The sequence below is a fragment of the Scyliorhinus torazame genome, chromosome 2 (genome assembly GCF_047496885.1).
Source record: "Scyliorhinus torazame isolate Kashiwa2021f chromosome 2, sScyTor2.1, whole genome shotgun sequence".
In the NCBI taxonomy this organism is placed as follows: Eukaryota; Metazoa; Chordata; class Chondrichthyes; order Carcharhiniformes; family Scyliorhinidae; genus Scyliorhinus; species Scyliorhinus torazame.
The window spans coordinates 148,769,742-148,797,213 of record NC_092708.1 but is presented as its reverse complement, the minus strand read 5'-3'; the positions used below and the strand labels follow the sequence as shown (position 1 = coordinate 148,797,213).

Below are 27,472 nucleotides of genomic sequence, written 5' to 3'. Positions count from 1 at the left end.
AGAACACCCCCCCCCTTTTCTCTACCCATCTCTGCATTTAATGCACCCCTCCATCCCACTGCACAAGACCCTGCCCAAGAATCTGGATTTACCTAGGGTCCATTGGACCTTTGACTTCATGGTCGCAGTCGTGGCAAATTACAAATACGCAGTCGACAATTCTAATTGCAAACATGCATTTGACAAATCAATTTTACTGAACACTTTTCATTGGCTAAATTAAAGAAAATACTTCACTGCTGATCACTGGTTAAGTATCAATCTTGATCACGTTATTTACCACTTGATAATAATCTCCACAAATCCAGATAGATCCACTGGCTTTTTGAATGGTCACAATGGTGCAGCCCCTTCACTGCTCTTCATCTCCTTAACTGCCCTGTTCTTTCATAGCATGCCTAGCGTGCAGAAGCAGGCTACTTGGCCCAGGGAGTCTGCATCAATGCTCTCAAAGAGCACCCTACCTCAGCCCACTCCTCTTCCCTATCCCCAGAACCCCAACCAACCTTTGGGGGAATTTAGCACGGCCAATTCACCTAACTTGCACATCTTTGGAGTGTGGGAGGAAACTGGAGCACCCAAAAGAAACCCACAGAGACACAGGGAGAACGTGCAAACTCCACGCAGTCACTCGAGGTCGGAATCGAAACTGGGTCCCTGGCATTGTGAGACAGCAATGCTAACCACTGTGCCACTCTATTGAACTCTTTGCTTACTGATTCTAACTGTGCTTAAGGCATTGACCTCGCTTGCAAAATGTCAGATACACAGTGCCCTTTATCTTAACTTCAGCCTTGTGATGCCTAATTTTACATTTGGTCCTCCTTGTTGAAAGATCAGTATGTACAGGGCAGCACGGTGGCGCAGTGGTAGCACTGCAGTCTCAAGACGTCAAGGACCCAGGTCCGATCCCAGCTCTGGGTCACTGTCCGTGTGGAGTTTGCACATTCTCCCCGTATCTGCATGGCTTTTGACCCACAACCCAAAGATGTGCAGGTTAGGTGGATTGGCCACGCTAAATTGCCCCTTAATTGGAAAAAATGAATTGGATACTCTAAATTTAAATAATGAAAAAAAAGATCAGTGTGTGCTCTCTTAGCAGTTTCTGAAACAGACTTTCTATTACTGATCACGACTGTGAATAATTGGCCTTATTTAACTGCAGTTTCTTCAGCCAATTTCTTCCTATCAAGGAGTTTGGTCCCTTCTACTACAACAATGGCAAATTAAGAATGCCTCATCATATCCCAACCTAACTTTACGTTCATTTAACACAAGGATCCTGTTACTGGAATAATTAGTACGTTCCACACCAGTTTAGTGTAAGGGAATGTGACTGAAGGATCTCTTGTACTCTCTTCCTGAAATAACACTCACGTCTGCAGCTGGATCAATGATGAAAATAAGTTGTGAATCTCTGACTTTCATTTTAACTGTGGGCGGTGGAATTTTATCTTCAGCCCTCTTACTCTCATCTTCTATGTGCTGTTTTTCTTGCTCTCTGACTGAGTATAAGTCTTGCTCAATAACATTAACTTCTGTTTCCATTATTATCACATAGACACTTCCTGAATTCTGAACTAGCCTTGACCTGCAGCATGGTTATGACCTGGTGCTTTATGGCGACCTTAAGCATGACTATTTCCTCCTCTTCGGCATGCCATCTCAATATCAGAAACCTGTATCCAGGAGTCCTTGATATATTCCAATAAAATTCCCCACTGGCGGCATGATTTTATAAAATTAGTGCTTCAATGCAAATAATCTCAAAAGGAGTGAAATTCCATCTCTTTATAAAATCCCATTCTCTACTCCTGTAGAATTACTGCCAGAAGACTTTCGCATCCAAAGAGTCTTAATTTTTGTATTTTTTTGAATACTTACAAGATATTTTATTTAAATTTGTCTATCTATGTATAAAAATTGTGAAGCATTAGACATGGTATAAATAACTAAGCTGTGGAAAACACTGACATTCAGAGGTTTTTATTTTCAAAAATTATGTTGAGAATAATTGTAATGACTTTGAATGTAACTGATTTAATCCTTTTTCATCCTGTGATAGTTGCCCAAACATCCTTGATTGTTCAGAATGTCTCAGTCATCATTTGTGGTGTCATCTTGATGATGGTTTTCCTCTTTAAATCTCCACTTAGCATCATGTTCCATGGATGGTTACTTGTAAGTCTTCATTATTAGTTGTTCAGTGCTTCTGTTCTGAATTTTTCAACAATGCCAATCGTTTAATGAAATACTGTAAATATAGACACATGTATGTCAATGTTGTTCTTCTCCATCATAAGGTCAGAGGTAGGGATATTCGCTGATGATTGCACAGAGTTCAGTGCCACTCATATACTGAAACAGTCCATACCCGCAAGACCTGGATAACATTAAGGTTTGGGCTAATACGTGGCAAGTGGCATCCATGTTGCACAATTGATGGACAATGTCCATCTCCAACATGAGAGAATCTAACCAACCTCCCCTTGACATTCAATGGCATTACCATCACTGATTCCCACACTATAAACATCCTGGGGGTTACCAATGACCAGACACTTAACTGAACCAGCATATGAATATTGTGGCTATAAGAGCAGGTTGTAGACTGGGAATTCTGCAGTGAGTAATTCACCTGATTCCCCAAGCTTGTCCACCATCTACAAGGCACGAAGGCAGGAGTGCGATGGAATACACTTCACTCTCCTGGATTAATGCACCTTCAACAACATTCAAGAAGTTCAGCACCATCCAGGACAAAGAAGACCACTTGATTGGTATCCCATGTGCCACCTTAAGAATTTACCTTCCCCCAATAGTGGAAAAAAAACAACCCTGGTCCAATCCAAAGCAGATTTCTCTGTCACCTTGCAATCTCAATATTTGAGGAGAATAGGGTTAGGTCCCCCCAGGACAAGTAAGCACACTGCAAATCCAGTACCTTCATCTACCATTCCAACAGTATCTTAATAAGTACGATTTGTAGTTGGATCTGTTTCTCAAATGAGAAAACGGCAACTAGACGATGAACAATTGGTTTCCTTGTTAAACCCAGTCATCGAAGTGACAGAAGAATCCATCCTTTATCCCTCACTGTCAGTCACTTCAGAGCGCCCTTCTTTTTCCTCCTGCTTTATGAGAAGCACTCCAGCTCCTCTGGACATCTTTGACCCTAGATTCCACCCCCTGCACCTCCCCCTTGCCCAGCTCTACCACCCCCACCAGCTTCCACCAAATATGATCTTCTCGGATCCCCTTTGTCTCACCCCTTCTCCCATTTAACTTATCTTGTCAGTGCCCGTTTCCTTGAGACCCCAGTCTTGATTTTAAGTTCCTGCCTGCTGGCCTCCACATCATTTAGTGAAGTTCAGAACGGATCAATTTAAATAAGGTCCAGGAGTTAAGGTAACCTCAACCTCACGCTGGCCCCTGCACTCCCACCTCAGACCAAAATCTGAGCTTTAATCTTTGCCCTGGTGGCATCAAGAGCTGTGAGAGTGTGATCATTTAAATTGTTTCCAACATTTTCTAGCACTTTTGTTTTATTGTTTTGAATTAACTTCCTTTAGACTATTGTATTGCTTCACAACATAGTAAATGTAAATGCAGGCTGCCATTTATAACTGTGCATTGTCAATTCTCTAGTGCTTTAGCAAACTAGCAGTTTCCCCAGTCATTACAAAATGCTGTCTGTGGAGGTCATGAGAGAGGTTACACTGACATAAAAAGTCATTCTTGCTTACTCTGCTTGTATTAAATCGAAGGGCATGTATTGTCAGAGACTCTTTCACATTTTCAGATTACAGTTGAAGTTGCATTATGAAAGTCAGTAGGAGAAATCCTAATGTGCCACTAACAATAAGAATGTTTGATGAGTTTCAGATGGAAGTTATATTTTTAACCGTCTTCTGGAATATTGATCCAAATACCTGCTTGTCTCTGTTATTGTACAGACTGTTGATGTTAGTAGGTCACACAGCTAAATCATGTTCCCTCCTCCTAGGATGGTGTCCAGCTTTCTAAATTGGGGGGCAATGTTCAGACAGCAGGTAGCAATTCTTATTAACTCCACGAGAGACATCAACAGTAGATCTGACGGTTTACAAAAAGCCCTTGATGGGAGTTAATTTTTCTCATGTTAGAAAAAGCAGAAACATAAAGATATAATAAATTTAAACTAAAATAGTATCCTTTGCAGAAACCCAGAGTTTAATATTGAAGTTATTCTTTTTAAATGTGGGTCTATTAGTCAATTGTTATTTTAATGCTATTTTCATTTAAAATTGTTACAGACAGCCTGCTATATTTTGGTCATTACTATCGGCAACATTGCAAATCTGGCAAGTACTGCTGTGGGAATCACAATTCAAAGAGACTGGATTGTTGTTGTTGCGGGTGAAGACAGAAGCAGACTGGCAGGTAAGAGTTAATGCTGCATTCTTTAATCACAATGCTACATGAAAAGCGTGCATCCTGGGACTGCAGAGAAACATTTGGTCATTGCTGCTGAATCTGCAGGTTCGTTCATTCTTTTCCGAGAACTGAGATACTCTGGTATTTTCACATAGCATCAAAAAGGCAGATAATGATGCCCTACCCCCATACAACGTGAAAGAAAAATGAAGGTTCAGTATACGCATTGGGTAATTGTCATATTCTGACAATTTACATTAGTACCTCTTACAGACCTGATCATCTATTCATAAAAAACTTGTGCTAATGCAACCATAACCTGCAGCAAAGTTCATTTTATATCCTGGTTCCGGTCTCTGTGTTTTATCTGGCACTTGTGTAAAGAATAAATCAATTAAATGTCAAGTCAAGGCCCTAGTCTTTCCCAATAGTTTTACATAAGGATAATCATGGATTAATTTGCTTACCGAATTGTTAAAAGTGGCAGGTTAGTATATCAGCTTGTTCCATGTACACAATGGCCAGGAGTTTCACTCCCGGGTCGGTTGAGCAGAGTCAGGACATTTCCCAGCTCCATAAATCCGACACGGGACAAAGACACGCAGAAGTTGGGATTTTTAATCCGGGGGTAAGCTTGATTGGGCCTGCCATCCCTGGGACAAGTACAGATGTTGCTGGGCACGGAGGTGCGTTGGGCAGCAGGCCAAAAAACCAATAAGAGAAAAAATTGCTCTCAACCCTCACTCCTCATCGCCTGCATATACCACACACTCCTCATTCCCCTGCCATGCCAACAGGTCCCCCACCCACCTCCCCATGGACTCCAATACTTTTCATGAAAACCTGTGCCCCTGTACTTACACCCATTGCACCTAAACCCCATATGCCACCCTATGCCCTCTACCCATCCTCTACAGTCTCTCATATCCCCACACCAACTCATTTCACCACATTCCCTGGCCTTTTACAGCTCCAATGCCAATTTAGTGGCAACTCATGTCAACCAATGCCTCCACCCACCACCCTTTTACCACACCCACTCCATGCCAACTCACCTAGTATCTACCATGGGCAAACCCGAGGAGCCATGCTGACATAACTATTTTATGTATCTATTGGTGGCACCACTATTTAAAAGAAACTCTCATTGATTAAATAAAATATTCAATACTTTAGGATTCCTGCAGTTATCACTTATGAAGATAAACATTTCACTTAAGTACATAATCTCTTATGAAAACAAGTATTCTATAACCACTCGGAGCTCTCAATCAGGCTGTTCACTTAATAGGCACCCTACTGTGTTAATGTTAGGATGTAAAATCATTCACGCAGCACAGTCTTACAATGATGACATTCAAGCTTATGTCAACAGACAGAGTGAAATAGACAGCACTGATTTTGTTTTAAACTCCACATTATTTTTACATTTAAAGACCAGCAGAGTTAAATACTATGGCCAGTTTGACAGCTCCAATTGGTTTTGACAGTTAAAATAAATTTTGACAGTTCTTTGCCAGTTTGTTGATAGTTTGACAGGTTTTTAAAATAAATTTAGAATACCCATTAATTTTTTTTCCAATTAACGGGCAATTTAGCGTGGCCAATCCACCTAACCTACACATCTTTTTGGGTTGTGGGGCTGAAACCCACGCAGACACGGGGAGAATGTGCAAACTCTACATGGAGAGTGACCCAAGGCCGGGATTCAAACCCGGGTCCTCAGCACCGTAGTCCCTGCCAGGCTTCTTTTCCAATCAACTCTGGCCAGCTCCTCCCTCATGTTTTTGTAGTTACCTTTATTTCATTGTAATACCGTTACATCTGACTCCAGCTTCTCCCTCTCAAATTGCAGGGTAGATTCTATCATATTGTGGTCATTGCTCCCTCAGAGTTCCTTCACCCTAAGTTCCCCAATCAAGTCTGCCTCATTACACATCACCAAATCCAGAATTGCCTGTCCTGTAGTGGGCTCTACCACAAGCTGCTCCAAAAAAACATCTCTTAGACATTCCACAAATTCCTTTTCATGGGATCACTTACCAACCTGATTTTCCCAGTCCGCCTGCATATTGAAGTCCCCCATGGTTATTGTAATATTACCTTATATGCCTTTTCTATCACCTGATTTATTTTCTGTCCAACATCCTGACTACTGCTAGGGGGCCTGTACAGAACTCCCATCAGGGTCTTTTTACCTTTGCGATTCCTCAACTCTACCCACCGAGATTCTATGCCTTCTGATCCTATATCGCTTCTTGCTATCGATTTAACTTCGTTCCTTACTAACAAAGCAACCCCACCTCCTCTCCCTATTTGCCTGTCCTTTCGATAGGACACATCTCCTTGGATATTTAGATCTCAGCCCTGCTCCCTTGCAGCCACATCTCTGTGATCCCCACATTATACTCGCCAATTTCAATGTGCACATTTACCTCCTGATTCTTATTAACCCTATGCCAATTAGCTCGTGGCTCCGGTAGTAATTCAGAGATTATTACCTTTTTGGATCTGCTTTTTAATTTAGCTCCTGTTCCTCTTCTACCTATGTCGTTGATACCTACATGGACCACGACAAGTGGATCTTTATCCTCCCACTCCAAGTTCCTCTGCAACCCAGATGAGATATCCTGAACCCGAGCACCAGGCAGGCAATTCAACCTTCGGGATTCTCGATCCTGGTCACAGAGAACAGCGTCAATGCCCCTAACTATACTATCCCCAATTACGACTACATTTCTTTTTTCTCCCCCACTTGAACGGCTCCTTGTACCACAATGCTGTGGTCAATTTGCTCATCCTCCCTGCAGTCCCCGTTCCTGTTTACACAGGGAGCAAGAATCTCAAACCTGTTGGATAAGTTCAGGAACTGAGGCTCCTGCATCCCTACCTCCTGGATCCCTCTACCTGCCTCACTCGCAGCCATACTCTGTCCCTGACCACTAGCCAAATTCAATGTATTTAATCCATGTACCTTGCTGCTCACTGTAGCAGGTCCCCAAACAACTGAAATTTTCACTACTTTTGTCTTTGAAAACTAGGCTGAATGCAAAAACTTCAAAGAAGTTCTTAAACAATTCAATCGGCATTGCTGCCCTAAAATAATGAAACCTTTGAGCGCTATATATTCCGTACATGCACCCAGGGGTGAGGCATTCGATAGCTTCCTCACTGATTTGCGATTGAAGGCGCAGTCATGCATCCAGTCATCAATAATCGCGATCAGATCGTTTTCAAAATCTCCAATGATAAAGTGCGCTAGTGGCTACTGTGGGAAACAAACCTGAAACAGAGCAGCTCAGCTCTTGAATTTCCGGCATTTTGGTGTGAAGGCAGAAGAGGAGGCAGACGTCATTACTGTGGTGACGCACTCAAATAAGAAACGTGCTCCCGGTGCGGGCGGCCATTTTGAGCGGGCGACCCAATCATCCATTTTAAGTCTGCGATGTGGCAAACGGCATTTGCCTCGGCAATGCCCTGCTTTTGGAAAAACATGTGCCAACTGTAGTGGCAGATATCATTTTGCAATCCAATGTTATACAAGGAGACGACCTGAACAAACAAAGAGTATCAGCGCTATTGATGAAGTGTAGACATAATCTTCAACGAAGGCAAGGAGACTCAAGTCATACCAAACAGCAATGTATTTGCACCAATCTGCAGCAATAGTGAATTGAAGGCTGATAATCATAAGGATAAATGGACAGTGTCGTTAAAGATAAATGGCACAGTGATAACAGTCAAGCTCAACACTGGTGCGAGGCCCAACCTCATCAACCTATTTGATGTAAAAAAGCTGCAAATTGAACCAAAAATAGTAACCAGAATGGTATTGTTAAGAGATTATGATGGTAACGAAATCTTGTCGTTCGGAGCATGTGAGCTTGATGTCGATGTAGAAAACAAAATGCACAAGTTGAAATTTTCTGTGGTGGTGGACCGTAAGTCTTTAATTGGAGTTGAAGTGTGTGAGGAGCTGCAGCTAGTCAGACATGTCTACAGTGCAGACAATACTGCAACAGGCCCTCGGCCCTCAGGAAACTCCTTACTGAATGATTTCCCTGAAATTTTCCAAGGTTTTGATACATTATCATACACGTACAAGATTCAATTAAAGGAAGATATGAAGCCTGTGATTCATGTGCCGAGACGTGTGCCAGTGCCATTAAGAGATAAATTAAAGGCAGAGCTAGAGAATGGCTCCCTTGGGTGCATTAAGCGTATTGAAGTCCCTACAGACTGGATTAATTCCATGGTCTGCGTCAAGAAATGGTGAATTAAGAATTTGCATGGATCCGAAGGATTTGAATCTCAATATTAAAAGGGAACACTACCCTATACCAAAAAGGGAGGAGATAACGTGCGAAATGGCAGGCAATTTAGCAAATTGGACACATCACAAGGCTTCTGGCAACTGAAACTAGATAAAGAAAGCACCAAAACGTTCACATTCAACACACCCTTTGGGAGATATTGCTTTTTAAGAATGCCATTTGGCATCAGCTCAGCTTCAGAGATCTTTCATCGTGTCATGGAGCATATAGTTGAGGGAAGTCCGGGTCATTGTGTATGTGGATGCCATTATTATTTGGGGAGGGTCAATCTGGGAAGAATATGATAAATGGCTTCTAAGGGTCCTAAAAAGAATCAAGAAAAATGGTCTGAAGTTGAACAGGGTGAAATGTCAAGTCGGGCTGCACAGCATCACCTTCATAGGAGACAAGCTGTCCGCACAAGAGGTTCAGTCCAAACAAGACAAGATAAGGGCAATCCTGCAGATGCTGCGTCCAACGGATGAAAGTAGCATTTTTAGAATGGTAGGCATGATAACTTTTGTGGGCAAATTCATTCCCAACTTTGGCAGCCAAACCGGTACATCTGAGGGAGACGATAAAGAAAATGTACCGTTCCATTAATCCAGCAACCATGAACAAGAATGTCAGGCATGCAGGTTTCGCTTATCACGGCACCAGTTCTCACGTTTTTTGACCCAGCAAAAATATACAAAAATCTCAACTGATCACACGGTTTGGGGGCGGTCCTACTCCAGCAGGAGCTGGAAGGAAACTGGCTGCTAGTGGCATATTCGTCCAGGGCAATGTCTGACACTGAATGAAGATACGCATAAATCAAAAAAAGAGTGTCTCGGGCTCATTAATGGGCTAACTACGTTCCATGATTATGTGTATGGGCTTCCAACCTTCATTGTGGAGACTAACCACAGGCCACTGGTCGCCATCATTAAAAAAATCTTAGCGAGATGTTGCCGAGGATTCAGCGAATGATCATGAAGTTGCAACGGTCCGACTTCGAGTTGGTGTATATGCCGGGTAAGCATCGTATTGTGGCTGACACGCTTTCCAGAGCAACCTCCAGCTGGCTGAGGACGTACAGGTCCATGTAAACATGGTGACAGAGTCTCTACCAGTCTCTGACAACAAGTCAAAAATAATCAAAGAAACAGCTAAGGACTCTATCCTGCAGGAAGTGAGAAAGTATATCCATGAAACTTGACCTAAAGGATCCTATTCATGCTTCTACAATGTTCGAGCAGAATTAAGTGATGTGAATGGATTATGCTGGGGAATCAGCGGATTGTAATTCCACAGGCACTACGGTCAATGCCCCTAGTGAAGTTGCATGAAGGGCACTTGGGGATGGAAAAGTGCAAGAGGAGAGCCCAGGAGGCAGTCAATTGGCCTGGGATCAACCGGGATATTGAGTTGATGGTGGAAAACTTTAAAACATGCCAAAGATTTCAGCGCAGGCAAAGCAAGGAACCCAAGCAGATGGGCGAGACATTCACAACTCCGTGGCAGAAGGTTGGCATGGATCTTTTCCATTTAAATGGAAAGGAGTATCTTCATAGACTATTTCTCTAACTGCTCGGAGATATCGCAGTTGTCGAATTCTACGGCAAGATGTGTTATTAAGAATGTCAAAGACATTTTGGGGCGACACGGCATTCCGAATGCGGTCATGAGCGATAATGGTCCTTGTTTTGACTGCTATGAGTGGACAGAATTTGCGCGGCAGTATGATTTTCATCATGTTACCTCCAGCCCGCATTACCCTCAGTTGAATGGCAAAGATGAAAAAGGAGTGCATATCATTAAGCAGCTTTTAAAGAAAGCACTAGACTCGAGATGATACATTTCTTGCGCTCCTCAGCTATCGTTCGGCACCACTAGTCAATGGCCTCTCACCTGCTTAATGTTGATGAACAAGCAACTGCGAACGACTCTACCTCATTTTCCTCATGAGCCCGTGAACCACTCGGTAACAAGGCAATTGACGCTCAGAAAATGAGGCAGAAGGGATTCTATGATAGGTCAGCCAAAAGACTTCAACCTCTGCAGCCAGAGGATACGGTGAGAGTAGAAGACTCCAAAGGTAATGGATGGTCTAAACGGGCAAAGGTACTGCGACAAGCAGGTCCAAACTTATATCTCATCATTACGAATGAAGGGGTTGTCTTGGGAAGGAATAGAAGAGCTTTGCTTAAAGTACAGCAACTGTTTGCGGTTCAACGACCAGAAGAAGCAGGAACAGTTCTAAAACATCTGAAGAACATACAGAACAAACAAAAAAGGTGGATGACATCAGTACATGAAGAACATCAAACTGAAGCAACAAAGAAAATGAAGAACCATTGCAAGTACAGCTGACACTGAGAAGGCCTACAAGAATAAGGGGCAAGCTAGATAGACTGAACTTGTGACAGACTGCAAAAGAAAAAATTGTGAACATGTTAGTAGCTAAGCATATCATAGTGAAATGTAAAAAATATTTTAAGGGGATGTGATGATATGCATAAAGCAAGTCTGTACATAATTTTATGCACAACCTCCGATCATTAGGTGGAAGTGTAAATCCACCACGTGACCCCATGGCTGGGGAGTTAGGAATATGTTGTGCTGGAGGATAGGCGTATTTTGCAGTAGCTCTACAATAGTTAGTTAATATTAGTAGTTTATTATTTTATTTACCCTAGTTATCTTTATCACGCAGTTGTTTCATACTAAATTATTTAAACTCAATGTTCTGTAGCTCATCATTCACTTCGGCCAGTCTATAGAACCTGACAATAACTAATAGTTGTTCTATTTGATTTCAGATAGATTGAAATGTATTATAGGGAGCAGTTATCAAAGTCATAATTAGATCAAAGCATAGGCAAATTTCGCAAATACCTGTGACTTTACAAGACAGTTAAAAACTGCAATTTTTACACAAAACTGTGTAAGTTGCAATTTGACAATTTTCAAAGATAGTTGCATTATGTTTGACAAATTATTGCATTTCATAGCGAGCAATGTGTGCTAAAGTTTTCTTTCTTTGAGCACAAAGATGGTGATTCCGAGTGGCTCCCAGCCAGGGGAAAGTGGAACATCTATTTTTGGGGCACATTTTCGAGCTCCCTCCCATTTGGGATGAGCTGAGGGTATCCTGAAAATGACTGTTCAGTTACAGATGCTGTTGCCAAAGTCATCTCTGTCCTAATACAGGTATCCAACAACTTTCATGAATTTGTTGCCCATGTACTTGACGTGGGACTCTCAGGTCTGTTCCTGTCACCAGTTCTTCATTTCCACAGGACTTGGTAGATGGAATCTGATAGAAGCCTGGTCTATGTGTGATTTTGTTCAACATGGGGGCCTTGGAGAGCAGTCATTGTCCATGTGATCTTGACGGATTGGGAGTCAAATTTTGGGACGTGTCGAATCATGTTGCTGGGACCACCTTTCATGCTGCAACCTTCCTCCTTCTTTGCAGCTGGGGAGGCACATTGTCTTCTTTTGCCTGTCCTGCAGTTGAGGATATTTTTGGACCACATTTTGTTCGGCAACTCCCCTCTGACCTTGCTGCCCTACCAGAAGACATTGAGCAAGGGATTGTTGAAGCACACATGCCTCTAAGCCACATGAAGATGGTGATCCACAGAGAGGTTATTCCTTTGCTTTTCCTTTGATGGATCGATCTTAGCAGAACAAGCTTCATACAACCATCTACCAGCACCTCCTCTAAATAAAATAAAAGTGTGCCTAAGCTTCCTTGACTGGCTGAGGCTGAGAATGTAATTTTGTGTATATTTTCACTGCTTATTCTAATGGGTGCACCTATATTTTCATAGAATTTACAGTGCAGAAGGAGGCCATTCGGCCCATCGAGTCTGCACCGGCTCTTGGAAAGAGCACCCTACCGAGGCCCACACCTCCACCCTATCCCCATAACCCCTTAACCCAGTAACCACACCCAACACTAAGGGCAATTTTGGACACTAAGGACAATTTAACATGGCCAATCCACCTAACCTGAACATCTTTGGACTGTGGGAGGAAACCGGAGCACCCGGAGGAAACCCACGCAAACACGGGGAGGACGTACAGACTCCGCACAGACAGTGACCCAAGCCAGGAATCGAACCTGGGACCCTGGAGCTGTGAAGCAATTGTGCTATCCACTATGCTACCGTGCTGCCAACACGGTCTTGTGCTGGCTTTCTGTGTTGCCTGCAGTATTACCTTGCTTTCCATCCATCAATGATTTCTGTCACCTGCAGCTTTCTATCAGGCCTCTCCTGGTACCTGTACATATGGCATCTTGCTCCCCTCCCTATCTTGTCTCTTCAAATTCAAGCCTCTGGTAGTCTTTGGCTCAACATTGCTGCCAATATTTGTTTCCCTCCACGACTGTTAATGTCACCTAGACCCTGAGCTCGCAGCACCCCCACTGATGCCTCCAGTGGCAGCCTGTGACCTTGCAATAACCCTGACTCCAAAAAAGTATTAGAATTTACCATAGAATTTACAGTGCAGAAGGAGGCCATTCGGCCCATCGAGTCTGCACCGGCTCTTGGAAAGAGCACCCTACCCAAGGTCAACACCGCCACCCTATCCCCATAACCCAGTAACCCCACCCAACACTAAGGGCAATTTTGGACACTAAGGGCAATTTATCATGGCCAATCCACCTAACCTGCACATCTTTGGACTGTGGGAGGAAACCGGAGCACCCGGAGGAAACCCACGCACACACGGGGAGGATGTGCAGACTCCGCACAGACAGTGACCCAAGCCGGAATCGAACCTGGGACCCTGGAGCTGTGAAGCAATTGTGCTATCCACAAGGCTACCGTGCTGCCTCAAATATATTCTTTTATAAATAATCCAACTAGCTCTAACCCGCTATTTTTTTAAATATATCTGTGTTTATATAACACCTTACTGGCATTTAGAAGAATGAGAGGGGATCTAACCAAAACATATAAAATTCTGAGAGGGCTGGACAGACTGGATGCAGAGAAATTGTTTCCTCTGGCTGGGAATCTTGAACAAGGGTTCACAGGCCCAGAATATGGTGTCGACCATTTAGGACCGAGATGAGGAGAAACGTCTTGACTTAAAGGCTGGTGAACCTGTGGAATTCTCTACCACAGAAACCGTGGAGGCCAAGTCACTGAATATATTTAAGAAGAAAGTAGATATATTTCTAGACTCTAAAGGCATCAAGGGGTATGGGGAGAGTGGGGGAGTGTGGTGTTGAGATAGAGGATCAGCTCCGATCATATTGAATGGCGGAGCAAGCTTGAAGTGCCGAATGGCCTACTTGTGCTCCTATTTTCTATGTTTCTATATTATAATATCGGGATATCCTTTAGAGCTTTATATCAATGAATTATCTTGAAGTATGGGTGGCATGGTGGCAGAGAAGTTAGCATTGCTGCCTCACAGCTCCAAGGTTCCAGATTCAATTGCAGCCTCGGCTCACTGTCTGTGTGGAGTTTTAACGTTCTCCCCATGTCTGCGTGGGTTTCCTCCGGATGCTCTGGTTTCCTCCCATAGTCCAAAGATGGGCAGATTAGGTGGATTGGCTATGCTAAAATTGCCCCTTAGTGCCACAAACGATGTGGAGGCTAGGTGGGGTCACGGGGCTAGTCCGGAGAGGGGACCTGGATGGTGTGCTCTTTCAGTGGGTCGGTGCAGACTTGATGGGCTGAATGGATCCTTCGGCACTGTAGGGATTCTATGACAGTCATTGCTGTCGTTCAGCGAAATTCAGAAGCCAATTATCACAAAGCAAATTTCCACATGCAGTAAACGAGATGCATCGTGGAATCATAGATTCCTAAAATCCCCACAGTGCAGAAGGAGGCCATTTGGCCTATCGAGGCCCATGAATGACTAGATCATTTATACTCTGATGATTTTGGTTCAAGAAGAAATCCTTGACAGATGCCTCTTGCTCTTTAAATAAAGTTCCAGGGTCTTTTACGCTTATGTGAATGGCCGTTGAATGACAAAACCGCCATCAATTGATGGCCTGAATGATCAACCTAATGTACCGGAATGGTACGTGAACCCAGAAACCTCCAACTCAGAGACAAGTGTTCTACCAACTGAAAACAGAACCAAACTGAGACTTGAGGCTGGCTTTTTGCAGCTATGATTAGAGGAAGGGGATTAGCACATGGCTGGTTTTGGGGGAAAACACACTGATGGGCTTCTTAAGTGTTGATACATTAGCATGAAGAACTGTCGGTGAAATTGAATTTTAGTGAGAAGCAGCAGTAATGAGCTTATTTACTGTTTGAAAATGACTATGCAGTTATTGATCTGTATAAAGGCCTTTAATAGGTAAACCAATTGCGATAGTGTTATGAACTTTATTACTTTAGGTATTTATTCCTCAGTAGCAACCATCTTATCTGTTGTTATAAAAATAACTTGACACATATTGAAGGCCCAAACGTATTTGCATCTATGGACTTCAAATAGAGCTCTCTCATGTCAGCCTTTCACTTGTGAAATTTAAAACTTTGCATATTTTTGTCAAAATATTTATAGAAACTATAATCAAGTTACAGAATATTGTTGTCAAAACTAAAGGGTGCATCTGTAACTTCATGCAAAATAAAAACAAAGATGAAGATTACAATTATTGAGAGTATTTTTAATGAAAGAATGACAAATGTACAAACTGTATTCCAGACAATATAAACACCACCATCTTGTTCTGCCCCTATAGATATGAATGCAACAGTTCGCAGAATTGATCAGGTGACAAATATTTTGGCTCCAATGGCAGTTGGACAAATAATGACCTTTGGCTCCCCTGTGATTGGCTGTGGTTTTATCGCTGGTTGGAATCTCTGCTCCATGTGTCTCGAATATTATCTGTTATGGAAAATTTACCAAAGAACACCTGCGTTGGCCATCAAAGCAGGACGGAAGGTGGATGACCAGGAAATGAAACCATTGAACAAACCAAAAGGTACTCGAGACATATTAATGTTAAATGACCAGTTAGTCAATAGACAGCAGACAAGTCTGTTATAGCTGCACAGAGGATATCTATAACAGGAGTTATTCTATTTCCCAACATGATTGTGGAGGCTATAATTTTTGTTGAGTTCTAGTCTTTCTGCTGTAGCTAGATATAACAAAAACTCTTAAGGCTGTTTTAGCTCAGTGGGCTAGACAGCTGGTTTGTGATGCAGAACAAGGCCAGCAGAGCGGGTTGAATTCCCATCCCAGCTCACCCAAACAGGCGCCGGAATGTGGCGACTAGGGGCTTTTCACAGTAACTTCATACTTGTGACAATAAAAGGTTATTATTATTATTCCAATCTAACATGTTTAAGTCAATCACAATCTACATCATGAACTGTATTTCAAAGGGGATTTAAACTTTGATTTATAAAATAAATATCCACTATTACCAGCCTGATCTCTGAAGGATTAGGAACAATAAAATGACGAATGGCCTATTGGTGCATCAGTGAGTTTCCGGGATGGAACTTCTTCCCATCTGTGCCCAGCCTGCTGCTGTTCCTTGGATTTAAGTGGCAGATCTGATTATGCTGTGACACCCCTCCAAATAAAAGAAAAGGAAATTGGAGGCGAGTCTCCTATCACCACACTTATTTTTTACCTCATGGACTGCAGATGCCTAGGAACACGAAACCAACCTTAGAACATAGAACATAGAAAATACAGCACAGAACAGGCCCTTCGGCCCACGATGTTGTGCCGAACCTTTGTCCTAGATTAATCATAGATTATCATTGAATTTACAGTGCAGAAGGAGGCCATTCGGCCTTTTGAGTCTGCACCAGCTCTTGGAAAGAGCACCCTACCCAAACTCAACACCTCCACCCAACACCAAGGGCAATTTGGACATTAAGGGCAATTTATCATTGGCCAATTCACCTAACCCGCACATCTTTGGACTGTGGGAGGAAACCGCAGAACCCGGAGGAAACCCACGCAGACACGGGGAGGACGTGCAGACTCCGCACAGACAATGACCCAAGCCGGAATCGAACCTGGGACCATGGATCTGTGAAGCAATTGTGCTATCCACAATGCTACCGTGCTGCCCTTAAGAACAAATAAATCTACACTATATAATTTTCCCGTAATCCATGTACCTATCCAACAGTTGCTTGAAGGTCCCTAATGTTTCCGACTCAACTACTTCCACAGGCAGTGCATTCCATGCCAACACTACTCTCTGGGTAAAGAACCTACCTCTGATATCCCTCCTATATCTTCCACCTTTCACCTTAAATTTATGTCCCCTTGTAATGGTGTGTTCCACCTGGGGAAAAAGTCTCTGACTGTCTACTCTATCTATTCCCCTGATCATCTTATAAACCTCTATCAAGTCGCCCCTCATCCTTCTCCGCTCTAATGAGAAAAGGCCTAGCACCCTCAACCTTTCCTCGTAAGACCTACTCTCCATTCCAGGCAACATCCTGGTAAATCTTCTTTGCACCTTTTCCAGAGCTTCCACATCCTTCCTAAAATGAGGCGACCAGAACTGTACACAGCACTCCAAATGTGGCCTTACCAAAGTTTTGTACAGCTGCATCATCACCTCACGGCTCTTAAATTCAATCCCTCTGTTAACGAACGCGAGCACACCATAGGCCTTCTTCACAGCTCTATCCACTTGAGTGGCAACTTTCAAAGATGTATGAACATAGACCCCAAGGTCTCTCTGCTCCTCCACAATGCCAAGAACTCTACCGTTAACCCTGTATTCTGCATTCATATTTGTCCTTCCAAAATGGACAACCTCACACTTTTCAGGGTTAAACTCCATCTGCCATTTCTCAGCCCAGCTCTGCATCCTATCTATGTCTCTTTGCAGCCGACAACAGCCCTCCTTACTATCCACAACTCCACCAATCTTCGTATCGTCTGCAAATTTACTGACCCACCCTTCAACTCCCTCATCCAAGTCATTAATGAAAATCACAAACAGCAGAGGACCCAGAACTGATCCCTGCGGTACACCACTGGTAACTGGGATCCAGGCTGAATATGTGCCATCCACCACCACTCTCTGACTTCTATCGGTTAGCCAGTTCGTTATCCAACTGGCCAAATTTCCCACTATCCCATGCCTCCTTACTTTCTGCATAAGCCTACCATGGGGAACTTTATCAAATGCCTTACTAAAATCCATGTACACTACATCCACTGCTTTACCTTCATCCACATGCTTGGTCACCTCCTCAAAGAATTCAATAAGATTTGTAAGGCAAGACCTACCCCTCACAAATCCGTGCTGACTATCCCTAATCAAGCAGTGTCTTTCCAGATGCTCAGAAATCCTATCCTTCAGTATCCTTTCCATTACATTGCCTACCACCTTCTTTTGTCTTTTCATTTGATTTGAGCTACTGTACTTACATGTCTGACCAATTTATTAAACCCATTTGCCAAATAAATAAAGAATTGTGCTGGCATTTAAAACATGAAATAATACAAAGCAAAATATTATGATATTTAGCCATCAGCTTTACAATTATTCACGTTTTGTACATTTACAGTGAGCTAATGTGATATCATAAAAGCCCCACAATCCCTGTAAATTGTATAGCCAGTAAATTGACATAAATGTTGTAGATGTTGAATATTTGCCGAAACTATCTCTTCAATTCTCATTCCTCATCCTCATTCCTGTGTGTACATTTTTATGATATTTCATTGTTTAAAATTAAGTTGATATTCATATCATATACGCCAATGTTATCCTGTAATAATACTAAAGTATAGATAGTTTACATTAGTAAGGTTGAAAAGACACTATTCTCATTCTTAGGTGGACCTTTGTTGAAATTTCAGCAGTTTCAATTTGAGTGAAGGGTTAATATTCTCTGTGCTGACTGTGAGAATTCCACTTTAAATAAATATAGTCACAATGTGCCATAGAGTGATGCTAAATTAGTCACCACAGTGGCTAGTGTGTGAAGGGATTGTAATCAAGAGATCTTGTTGAGGTGTAGCACAGAGAGCATTTCATCGAACCTGTACTGCATTTCACATCGGAGTGATTGTCCATTGCTGTCATTAAATACAAGGACCAGAATTCTCAAGCCATTAGGATTCTCTTTTCCTGCTGGCATAGCACCTGGGCAGGGAGAGGTGGCTTCAATGGGAAATCCCATTGACAAGCAGCGGGAAGAGCGAATCCCGCCGCCAGCGAACGGTATGCCGCTGAGAAACACATGGCTAGGGGACTGAAGGATCCTACCCAAGATGTGGGAAAGTGGGCTGAGCTCTCCGGTTCCCCAGTCGCGTGTTTTTCAGCAGCATGCCGCTCACTGGTGGTGGGATTCTATACTCACACTACTTGTCAATGAGATTTCCCATTGAAGCCACCTCATGCTGTTGGGAAACCCGTAGGCGAGAGGTGCGTTGCTGGCGGTAAAAATGAATCGCATTGTTGAATTCCGGCCAGTATCTATCTTCAATATGGACACATGCAATAGTTTATCAATAACTTATTTGTATAAAATAAGTTCCAATTGTTTCTCATTTTAACATTACTCTCTATTAATTCAGCCACACTTGATTTGCTATCTGACTAACTCTCTATTCAATGGAGCTGTGATAACAAAAAAACTTTAACTGAGTTATCAGAAATATTTTGTAGTCCATTGATGTCAGCTGACAAATACATGTTAAGAAACTTGGAATTCTATTCTATTCTTATTCATATAATTCGGGAGAGGGTGAAAGTTCATTCAGTATTAAATTGGCAAATGTCGCTAACTGAGGGGGATTGCCTGCATAGCGTACAGGAAGCCATTTGTGGTCCGGTAAACTGGTTAAATTCAGGAAATTTAAACCTGTAAACTGTAATGTGTTCTGAAAGGTTTGATCACTACTTTCACCAAGGTTGTCACTGGTTATTGATTGAAGATGTTATGTGTTTCCAGATATTGAGTGTGGCCAAACAAACACAGATGAGAAACCAGGATACATTTGTCCAGCTGAAGGTGCTCAACTGATGAAAGTTAAGACACTGGAACAAGAAAAAGAGCAATGTTGTGGTGATAAAGTTCTTGAGCCTTTCTATATATTAAGAGATGGGTGGGTAGCCTATTACAACCAACGTGTATTCTGGGCTGGCATGGGTCTTGCGTTCCTCTACATGACGGTGCTTGGTTTTGACTGTATCACAACTGGATATGCCTACACCCAAGGTTTTAGTGGGTTCCTCCTTAGTCTGCTGATGGGCGCCTCTGCTTTTGCTGGAATTCTGGGAACGATAGCCTTCACTTGGATCCGCCGAAAGTGTGGCCTGATCCGTACAGGCTTCATCTCCGGTGTGGTTCAGTTTTCATGTTTGCTTTTGTGTGTAGTTTCCGTCTTCATGCCTGGAAGCCCTTTAGATTTATCTGTATCGCCTTTTGATGACATCGCCAGCAGATACTTGGATATGAATACCTTGATGGAACCTGTTCTAACAACTGTAGCACCTCAGCAAGTTACCACAGTCGGATACAATAATTCAACAACTGAATCCCCAAGAGATTACCAATTTCAACCCGAATCGTACATCTCAGTGAGCTTGCTCTTTGCAGGCATCATTGCTGCAAGAATTGGTAAGTAGGAAGCTCAGCCAAACGGTTAACTGTAGAGATGTGGAAGTATAGTCAAGCTTCACTTCAAAAAGAGAAGCTTGAACCTGAATTATTTATTATCACATTGCCTCACCTTTTACACTAGGATATTACAAAATTCTAAACAATTGACTTTTCAGGATTTGTGCCAAGATTAGACAGTAGGAATTAATATAAATTAGCTCAGCTTTTACTTCCTTTAAAGTCAAAATCACAAAATTGGACAGGGCCCAAAAATGGACATAAATATTGACCTGAATTTTCTGGCCTTTGGGATTCTCTTTTCCCGCCGGCAGAGCACCCCGGCCTACGGGTTTCCCAGTGGCATGCCATAGCTTCAATGGGAGATCCCATTGACAACTCACATGGCAGCTCACAAATGTTGTGCTTCCTGCTGATTTCCATGACAGGTATGTGCAGCCTACACCAAATGCACTGCCAAGTGGCTGCACGCTCAGCAGGGCCCCAGGTTTATGTGACTTCATGCTAGCCTGAACAAGAGATGCCTTCTGGCTGGAGCAGGTGTTGGAACTGTTTGCAGATGACAGTGTGAACTGTGGAGGTCGTTTTCAGGAGGCTAGCCTTGAGGAAATGTATAAGGTGTCAGGAAATTCAATGACCTCACACAACTGATCAAAGCCAGAGAATGTATCTTCAAAGGCCAATCCTACCAACTGTACCACAAGCCTCACACACTACTCAACCTACCTCTCACCGACCAACAATCATTGTCAACTACAACTCATACATAATATTCATAGCTTCACCTCAATATCACCCACTTAGCACTGCTGCAAGCCTCATACACACACCTCCCACCTTGTATCAATCGAGAGCTATTCAATCACAACAGGTAAATCAGCAAACCACACCCACAGCCACATTTCCCTTTCTCTTGTAAGATAAGGTGGCACATAGCCGCAGGCAGCAGACCAAACAGGTGGGGCACAGACACTGCATGTTCTTAACCTCATTGGAACAGCCATTATGGAGGTCGTGACCAATGGCAGGGCTGAAACCATCAAAGACGTAACAATATACTAATCCCTAATCCTCCTTTGTACATCCCACTTCCCATTCAGCCCAAAACTCTTCAGATTTACAAACTGCAGATGGTGTAAATCGCACCTTTTGCTTTCCCCCCTCACCTACCACAATCCTTGTGCCATTTCTCCTTCATGTACATATAAACTGTAATCTGCTCAGACAGTGGCAGGGCTGGTAAGCTGTACAAAATGTGTGGGAGAGGGGGGCCAGCAAATTCCATCCACAGTCCATTGTAAAGAGTCCTTCTACCCCTTCCAGCAGCTGGTCATGCTGTAGTGATTGCTCAAGAATCCTTGAACTTAGGATGTAGTCCTTCTGTCTGGGCCACCACTCTCTATAGACTTAAGTGTCTATGGAAAATTCTAGAAAGCATCAAATATATCTACAATTGCAGCAAAAGCCACAAATTACCTCAAAGAAGTTGCTGATCACTTTAAATAACATTGGTAGGGAGTGCTTCCTGCTGCTGAATACAGGGTTAGTTGTGTGAGGTTCTAAAAGGGAGTTTGCTCTATCATTGCACTCCAAAATGGCAACATCAGCATCAAATCAGCTTTACACACTGAATGACATCATGATCTATCTAGTCTACACACTTCTGGAAGATGTTCCCTGCATGTGTGCACTAATGCCCTCACCAAAATTACACCCACGCAGTTCACGCCATAAATGGCTGCAATCACCACAAATGCCACTGTGGAGGCAAACAGCACCTGAATTTTGTGACCAGAATGTCTTGCTTCTATATATTGTAGCACTGGTTGAGAATTGATAATTTAACAACTGAGGCAAAACTGTTCAATTAAAAAACATCCCAAAAATTCAAACTTCATGGACGGAAGTCAAGGAATATCTGACTTGTTTGGCTGCTTGACCTTCTGGTTACATTAGTATATACACTGCACTTGGTTTGTGACATTATTGCAACTTAATATAATATAGTAATGAAGAATAGTGCAACTAGATTCCACCAGATTTAGATATTCGATCTGGTGCATCAGTAGGACAGGTTCAATGTGAATATGTACAAAATAATTAGTTACAATTAATACTAGATCAAAGGAGCAAGCAGGTAAATTGAAAGTGGTAGAAAATATTGATCAAAAAACCTTGCAAGTGTTATGCCATAATTCATACACTATCATTTGACATGTAAAAATATGAAGTTTTATTTTAACATGAAGTGCTAGTCCTTTTACTTCAAACAAGTTGACATCTGCTGAAATTACAAAATGCTGAAATAAATGCTAACTTTATACAGATTTTGTCACCGTGTAATTTTAAGGTGATAAAGACCTAGAGGTGATAGTGGATAACATTGTGAAACTGTCAGCACAATGTTAGCGGCAATTTTAAAAAGCAGATAAATGAAGTTGTGTTAACAGCAGGACAAAATGCAAATCAAAAGAAGTTGCATTATTTTTGTCATATGGACCTGTCATACTGGTCATATGGAGGCATGTGTAAATTCTGGTCATCTGGAGGATTATCATTATATAAATGAGTTCAAGAGATATTAGGAAGGGCAGCACAGTGGCACAGTGGTTAGCACTACTGCCTCACGCGCTGAGGTCCCAGGTCCGATCCCGGCTCTGGGTCACTGTCTGTGTGGAGTTTGCACATTCTCCCCTGTTTGCGGAGGTTTTGCCCCCACAACTCAAAGATGTGCAGTGTAGGTGGTTTGGCCACACTAAAATTGCCCCCACATTAGGAATGTTTATGGAAAAAGGGAATGATGGTTTTACTGAAAAGATAGACAGATTTGGCTAATGTGTGAAGAACAACAAATTTAGGCCTAGTAGCCGTTTCTGTCACTGAAAAAGAATGCTCTCAACAATACATATGGAGACATTTTATGTTTTATTACAATTTTATTTGGACAGTTGAAACTTCAAGAAAAAAATTCAAAAATGTATGTGCAATGCTGAATTATGATTTGTTCTGAAAAAAAATTAAACAGATACAGGAACCTAATGAATGTGAAATGTTCTATTATATCTATTAGATCTATTATAAAGACATTATACATTCTGAATTTTTCTTTGTATAATAAATAATCATAGGTTGTATTGCTTCTTCTGATTCCATCAGCTCCATTACTAATGTAGAGTTGAACACCTTTTTAAATTTATGAAGCTAATGCCAACTCTTATTTATCTTTCCCAGGGCTTTGGTCCTTTGATTTAACAGTCACGCAACTTATTCAAGAAAATGTGGATGAATCAGAACGGGGAATCATAAATGGCGTGCAGGATTCCATGAATTATCTCCTAGACCTCGTGCATTTTATCATGGTAATACTAGCTCCCAACCCAGAAGCGTTTGGTATTCTTGTGATAATTTCCACTTCCTTTGTTGCAATGGGGCATTTGATGTATTTCAGATTTGCTTACAAATCATTAGGAAGACAGCTGTTTGCATGTACCTCCAAAGATCCAACAGTCCAAACCAGCAATCCCAAATTAAGCGAGTGTGTGGCAGTGAGCACTTGAGGAGTAATTAAACAGATAATATACCTCATTATGATCTATGCTTTATAACCATTAGGCTTACATTTTCGGGATATCTATTTTTGTAGTAGTTCAGACATCGCAAGTAATGCACAGAATCCTGCAAAGGTCAGATTCTCCTTCATTTCTATATGTTCTTTCTGTTACCTACTACATGAAGCAATGTTTTGCAAATACAGCTGAAATAGATATCTCCTTTGGCATGAGCTCTATCGCACTGGAGTTCATTTGCCATTTCAGTAGTGAGCAGCTGTCTGAGAAATGTGCCCATGTCTGGGTAAACAACAAAAGATTTGAATGCACATGATTTGTATTGATAATAATGAGATTGAAATATGTCAAGTGATATGCTATTTGGGTTAACCTTTAATATGGTTTCATGATATAAATACTGATAAAGGGTGAATGACCATTTAAACATTTAAATATGTCGTTGACTTCCACCTTCTTGATTCTAATAGCATTAAAGAAAATGTGTGGCAAAGTGCCAATAATATTTTTCAAAATATTTTATCTGGCGTTAGGTAGGCCCTTGGCCAACGGGTTCCCTGGGGCATGACTAGCGAGCCATGGAAATCCTCATTGCCTTTGGTGGGACTGGAAGATCCTGTTGCCGGCCAATGGCTGACCACTACTGCCGCCGGAAACCCTGTGGGGGAGGGCGGTGGAATCTCGGGCAACGTGTGATTTAATATTTTAGAGATGAAAAAAAGAATTGCAATTTTAAAGGAGCAATAAATATTCCCAACTAAATTGTGTTTTGATATTAAACGTAGATGATATCCCAAAATAAATTGAATAATTTGCGGAGTGTTTTTGGGGGTACAAAAAAGGTTTTAGCAAACATTGCTATGCTAGATTTGAAAACTTTAAGTCGACAGATATTCTTAATATCAACTTGAAACATTTGTTTTTCTCTTAATGTAAGGATAGAATAGGCAGATGGCAATACCTTCAAAAAGTTTTTTTTTCTAATAACAATAATCTTTTATTAGTGTCACAAGTAGGCTTACATTACACTGCTATGAAGTTACTGTGAAAATCCCCTAGTTGCCACACTCGGGCACCTGTTTGGGTACACCGAGGGAGAATTCAGAATGTCCAATTCACTTTAACATACACATCTTTCGGAACTCGAGACATTTTTATGACATAATACTCCATTCAAATTAAAATCCATGGTCCATTTGGAAAATTTGTAATTTTTATTTGGGAAACAATTAATTTTCAGGTACTGGTGTAATCCACTGGAATCTGGGTGGCAATAGCGTAGGAGAGGAAGAATTCAAGTAGCTGCTTTACATATTGACATTGCAACTACATTCAAGAGTTGCTTCAAGTGAAATTGTGTGTCCATTTCAAAAGAAAAATGCCACTGAGAATGTCTTTCCTCTAATTATGTACAGGAGATATGGGCCTGTTCACTAGCATCTTATGCAACAGCCTAACACAAGTTTGAGATCCCTATGCTCAGAAAAATTAAATGAAAAGAAACTACGATAGTCTTTGTTTGAAAGTAGGCATTATACCATCTGTGCAGATGAATCATTTGCTCAATGCAGCCACTGGCCATCTATCCTGTGTTACAGTAAGACTGACTAAAAATCTGTTACGTACAGTTCCAGTTTCGGTGATTCATGGACAATAATGAAAAAGCAATCTGACTGGCTATGGATTTGAAATTAAATTTCTAAAATTCCTAATTTTTTAAAATACAAGTATAGATTCAGAAAATTCTTTTATAGTCAATATTTATGAGTTGTACAAGAGTTTGAAGTTAAATTTCTGGACTCCTAACAGAGGTGTGTTAACCAATGCTTTGAAATCTATTCCTACTTTATTTTATCATTCTCTTTGGATGTAAACTGAAACTTTATGAAAACGATACATGTACTAAACACTCCTAAGCCAGTTTCTGAAATTGAAAGCGCTGCTAAATAAAACGTTGCTAAAATAATGAGTTTGTTGTGGTGGTATTTTATGCATTGTTTTACTGTTGAACATCATGGCTCAACTGGTAATTTCCCTATTTTGTGGAGAATTGCACCAAACAAAACTGAAGCTTCCTTTTCATCTCTGCTGAGCTAGCTGGTCTTTGCTGAGTGGCAGCAACACAGTTTTTACAATTGCAACATTCCTGTGCTAGGAAATGACAAAATACATCAGGCAGCTTCTCACTCGTGATCGCTATCCAGTGACTTGTGCTCGAAAGTGCATGCATGTGACTTAATTGGTGGGGATGGGGCTTGGCAGTCCTAAATGATCAGATAACCTGCCGATATTTGTAATTCCTGCTGTCACCTGATTATTTGAATTGACACTCTTTTATATTTTATGAAGGTGTATTTCTGGTTGCTGGGTGTAATCCCTAGATCTACCCTTCTTCCTGTGCTTTTAAAGCCATTGGGAGCAGATGACCCGGAAACAGTTTGTGCAAAGTTATTTTCCGAGGGACAACATGAATTAAAAAGCAAAATACTGAGGATACTGCTGGAAATACTCAGCAAGACAGGCAGTATCCGAGGAGTTTCAGGCCAATGACCTTTCATCAGAATTACCCTTCAGAACAACTCTGATTAAAGATCATTGATCTGAAAGATTGGTCTGGATTTTCCCAGCCCTCTGGAGACACCCTGTGAGGTGGTAAAATGGTGGTGGAATATCCCACCACCATGGGATATTCTGAACAATGGGACAACAGCGACATGACAATAATCAGAGGCAGGTGGCTAATTAACCAACAAATCGGCTACTTAACAGCTACTCCATCTCTGCTGGCACTGATGGTGTTCGAACAGATCCCCACCACATGAGACGACTGCCAGGTAAACTGTGGAGGCCCCCTAATTTGTCTCCAATGGGGGGGGGGACTTTAATGGCTGCGCTATGGCCCAAGGACGGGTCCCCCAGTAGCAACGGCTGCCCTTGCAGTTCCTATGCTGCAGCTGGATTGTTCAGCCCTCCAACCCTTCCTTGCTTGCCTGGCTCTGGTACATGAATTTTTTTCAAAAATTACTTGGTGTTTGAGAGAGCCTCAACATGGAAACACCCTCTTCTTTCCGCAGCCTCATCCATGGCTGCCTTTACACGTGGCCCTGATTGGGTTGGCCGCTTGGAGGTGGGGTTAACATCCTTAGTTGGAATGTGGTCCTGATGGCAGGCTCTTAATTAGCCACCTCTGGTAAAATTCCACCCAGGGTCCCACTGTTAGTCCACTTGAGCTCATCACCTGCATTCAGCCCTGACAGCAAGGCAACCTGTAACTTGGGAAGATGTGGCCAATTAACATTGTTTCTCACACCACAGTTGACCTGTTGCATGTGTCCAGCATTTTCTCTTTTTATAACAACTTGGATTGATATGGTTACTTATACCAGTCGATCCCATTCATCATATTCTATGCATTATCACCAAGAAATATAGTTTCTTCCAGACTCTGATAATATTTCTATTTATTCCAGTAATGTTCTCCCATAATTCCCTAAATTATCATTCTGGTTCAATCAAATTCCCAAATTATGGACTGTATTATGCCAGATGCCAGAAATCTTCCCAAATCTGGGTGAACTCTGTCACG

General features: G+C 42.0%; 1 protein-coding gene across 1 annotated transcript in view; it reads left to right on the top strand.

Moving 5' to 3' along the window:
• slc40a1 (solute carrier family 40 member 1) overlaps positions 1 to 25,852 on the top strand; it is a 48,742-nt gene extending 22,890 nt beyond the window's left edge. Inside the window, exons 4-8 of the mRNA XM_072478017.1 lie at positions 2,066 to 2,181; positions 4,296 to 4,422; positions 15,445 to 15,690; positions 19,652 to 20,320; positions 23,552 to 25,852. Coding sequence (XP_072334118.1) covers positions 2,066 to 2,181; positions 4,296 to 4,422; positions 15,445 to 15,690; positions 19,652 to 20,320; positions 23,552 to 23,877 — 1,484 coding nt within the window. The 3' untranslated portion in view covers positions 23,878 to 25,852. The remainder of the gene's footprint in view (positions 1 to 2,065; positions 2,182 to 4,295; positions 4,423 to 15,444; positions 15,691 to 19,651; positions 20,321 to 23,551) is intronic.
• The last annotated feature ends 1,620 nt before the right edge of the window (positions 25,853 to 27,472 follow it).